This window comes from Chrysochloris asiatica, unplaced genomic scaffold (assembly GCF_000296735.1).
Source record: "Chrysochloris asiatica unplaced genomic scaffold, ChrAsi1.0 scaffold00078, whole genome shotgun sequence".
Taxonomy (NCBI): domain Eukaryota; kingdom Metazoa; phylum Chordata; class Mammalia; order Afrosoricida; family Chrysochloridae; genus Chrysochloris; species Chrysochloris asiatica.
This window is the reverse complement of record NW_006408596.1, coordinates 10,166,348-10,170,182: the sequence shown is the minus strand read 5'-3', so window position 1 is coordinate 10,170,182 and position 3,835 is coordinate 10,166,348. Positions and strand designations below refer to the sequence as shown.

Below are 3,835 nucleotides of genomic sequence, written 5' to 3'. Positions count from 1 at the left end.
CGGAACAGCTGGTAGTTTCAAACTGCTGACCTTGCGGTTCGCAGCCCAATTTGTAACCACAGCACTACCAGAGCTCCTTTCAGACTACCTTCTAGTCCCCAAACTCAGGGAACAGGGTCTGAGTCCCTCCAGGATATCGGCGCTGCCATGTGTATATGGAAGGGTACAGAGCTCTCTAGGGAAGGGCTAGAGAGATGGAAAGATCTTCAGAACACACTGGCCCTGGTGGAGGGCAGGTTGACACACTATAGCTTCACATGTTTGTGTTAAATAAAGGATAAACAAAAATTTTGTAGCAATACTTTTTGACTGTGAGTGTGTGTGTGTGTGTGTGTGTGTGTGTGTGTGTGTGTGTGTGTGTATTAGTCCTGGTATTCAAATCAAACACAAGCGTATTTTCATCCATAAGGTAGGCCTGCTGTGAGCACCATGTGCCTTGAGAGGGGACTGCCTGGGATACCAAACGGACAACGCAACCTGAAAGGCCGGATGGGCAGCGGAGGGGCAGTGGGTTGAAGACAACAGTGCCGGGAAGATGGGGACAGTCTTATAGTGAGAATGGGTCACAAGCTGCAGAACGTAACCAGGATGACTGAGGTGCACATGGAGGAACAGTTGGATAGTGTACATTTGGCTGTGTGTGTATTGTTTTTGTCGGAGCCATGAGTTCATTCTGACTCCTAGCAACCTGACGGGATAGAGCAGAACTCCTCCCGAGGGTCTCCAAGGCTGTCAGCTTTATGAGAGCTGACCACCAGGTGTCTCTCAGGGAGCTGTGGGTGGGTTCAAACTACTGACCTTTGGTGAGCAGCTCAGCACTTAATCACTGTGCCACCAAGTTCACTAAGATCAATTAAGGTGGTGGGGGGAGGGGGGACTCAGATCCTACCGGCATCAGGGGTTACCCTCCACTGCCCAGCTCAGGATGGTGAGGAGAAAGCACTGTGTTTCCCACAGCAGGCACCAACATCCACTGGAGCTGGGCTCTGCTGCCAGACACACACAGCCTTCTGCTGTACACTAGGGACAAGTCACAGCTGCCTCCAACAGTCATGGTGAGGGTCCTTGCAAAGGTCCAACAAAGACTTGCCAACAAAGGCCCTCTAGGGAGCTTGGAGACATTGTGCCATACAGCCCTTTACACAGGGGCCAGCAGGTGGGAGCCACTGGAGTGTCCATCCTCAGAGGGCGGGCTGGCAGAGTGCAGTGCGTTCACAACACAACACACCACAACATGGAGGCCCACTGAGAACATTACACTGAGGGAAAGCAGGACCTCCTCTCAAATGAAACACAGAGAGGAGTCAAATGCACCGATGGGGGTAGAAACAGGTCTTACTGCCACGGCCTTCTGAGTTCCTGCTGGACACGGCTGTGTGGTGGTGGCATGTTGTCCAGGACTTCCTATATAGAGTATCTGAGGCTGCAAATCGTTACAGAGGCAGAAAACCTCATCTTTAGCCCTTGGAGCTGCTTGGAGATTCAAACTGCTGACCTTGCGGTTAACAATTAATGAGTGGGTAAACCCATAACCCACTATGCCAACATGGCTGGAGGGATGCAAACGTCCACGGAATGGGGAGAGGAGACAGCTGCGCAGCGCAGTGCACTGACGATGTCACATTGTTATTGTTAGGCGCCGTTCAGTCAGTTCTGATCATAGCGACCCTGTGTAGGGTTTCTGTGGAGTGGCTGGTGAGTTTGAACTGCCGACCTTGCGGTCCAGTGCTTCTCCTGCAGCGCCACACCTGGATTGTACACTAAGAAATGGTTACAATGGTACCACGCTTGTTACAAGTGTTCCGTTGTCATTGTTAGCTGCCGTTGACACGGCTCTGACTCACAGTGACCCCACGTGTGCAGGGTACAACTGCTCCATAAGCTCCGCAAGGCCCTGACCTTTCAGGAACTGATCTCTAGGTCTGGTGTCTGAGGTGCCTCTCAGCGCTCAGACCACCATCACCCTGGCTACCAGGCGAGCACTAACTGTTTGCAGCACCCAGGGACTCCATACACATTTTACTGCAATTAAAACAAAGCTGAAGGTCATGTGGGGCGCAGTAAATGGCCCTCACCTCACCGCCTGGCTGAAGACTCGCTCACCCCCGTGTCTGGAACTTGGACCCTGGGACCCCAACAAGTAAGGAAAAGCCACTTTCCCACAGGCACTGATGAAGTGCTGTCATCCTATATTCAGACACGAACCTCAAGTGGCTCTGTTCAGCTTAGAGACTGGAGAGCCCGTTCCTCCCACAGCTGTCAGCAGCAGCAGCCGTAAGAAGCAGCTGGTACATACTGAGTGCTAACTAGGCACGGCGCTGTAAGATCCGCATTGGACTGCTAACCGCAAGGTTTGTGGTTCAAACCCACCAGGCGTTCCTTGGAAACTATTCCAGGTCTCTATGAGTCAGAAGCAATTCGAAGGCACTTAATAACAACAGTAGCAACAACTAGGTGTCCAGGTGACCTGCTGATGCAGTGGGTTAAGTGTTGGGCTGTTAACCACAAGGTCGGCAGTTCAAACTCACCAGATGCTCCCACAGAGATTGACAGTCTCGGAAACCCTAGGGAGCAGTTCTACTCTGTCCTATAGAGTCGCTGTGAGTTGGGATGGACTCATGGCAGTGGGTAACTAGGCACCATGCCAGGAGGTGAACAGCTGATATGTACCATCTCGTTTTACTACATTAACCACTTGGAAAGTGGGAGTCACTATTCCCATTTAACAGATGTGAAAACAAATGGCCTTTGACTGGGCCATCCAAGATGACAGCTACTAGCCTCAGTCCAAAAACCAAACACAGTGCCATCGAGTCAATCCCAGCTCATAGCCACCTGGAGGGTTTCTGAGACTATGGATTTTAATGAGGGCAGACAGCCTCATCTTTGTCCCAAAGGGTTAAATCCAATGAAAAACCCATCTTCTCAGAGGCACGCATTCACCACACTGTAGGTGCCCTTAGCAGCCTTGTGCTTGGTGGCTTCTGCACTGCAGATCAGATGTAGAGCTCAACAGCCTGCCCTGCCTGACAGGTAAAGTCCAGTACCAATGGTGAATGAGCTGACAGACAGCAGAGCTAGGAGAAGTTCTATCTGGCTCTAGAGGAACCTTCTGGCACGTGCTACGTGGGCAGCAGTAGGGAGCCTGAGCGACTTCAGGCCAGGTCTGTTTACTGAGGGCTTACTATGGGCCAGGACCTGTGCTGGGCACAGCCCCAAACCTGGTGCCTGAAGGACCACCAAAGGGAAAGCTTCCGGGTGATAAAGGGCAGGGGTCCAGGGTCACCTCCAGGACTTCTTTGCGCACATCGACGATCCGGAACCAGTGTCGGAGCTGAGGGAAGCCATCCAGCTCGGCGTTGCGCTCCTGTAGAGCCACCTTCTTTTTGCAGGATAGCTGCCGGCTGAAGTACTTCACCAGCTTGCTCTGTGGAGACACAGATGAGGATAAGAACACATCTCAGAGATGCTGTCACATGAGTGACAGCCGACAATCCCCCCTGGCCCCACCCAAATTCATCTAAGTCTACTGAAAATCAAGTTGAACAAAGGCTTTGTCCAACTATACTGAACTCCTTATTCTCAACCCATCTTCCTCCTATGCTGGTGAAGACTGGGGTAAACAGGGGGCAGACAGCCTCATCTGAATGTACACATTCATTTGGACATTAATACACTTTTTTAAGTGTCAGCCAAGTTTAAACTGAGACACATTCAAGTTTAGCATCTTCAAGCATTGGACACCCTCTGCCTCTGAGCTCTGATGAAGCCCAGATGCTGAGTTGTTAAGGAGAGAAGGTGAGACCTCCTCTTAGATCCTGAGTCTGAGTTCAAA

General features: G+C 51.4%; 1 protein-coding gene across 1 annotated transcript in view; it reads right to left on the bottom strand.

Annotated features, from left to right (window-relative positions):
• The window catches only part of KSR2 (kinase suppressor of ras 2), a 479,616-nt gene that overhangs the window by 369,303 nt on the left and 106,478 nt on the right, over positions 1-3,835 (bottom strand). The window contains exon 2 of the mRNA XM_006865465.1: positions 3,287-3,427. Coding sequence (XP_006865527.1) covers positions 3,287-3,427 — 141 coding nt within the window. The remainder of the gene's footprint in view (positions 1-3,286; positions 3,428-3,835) is intronic.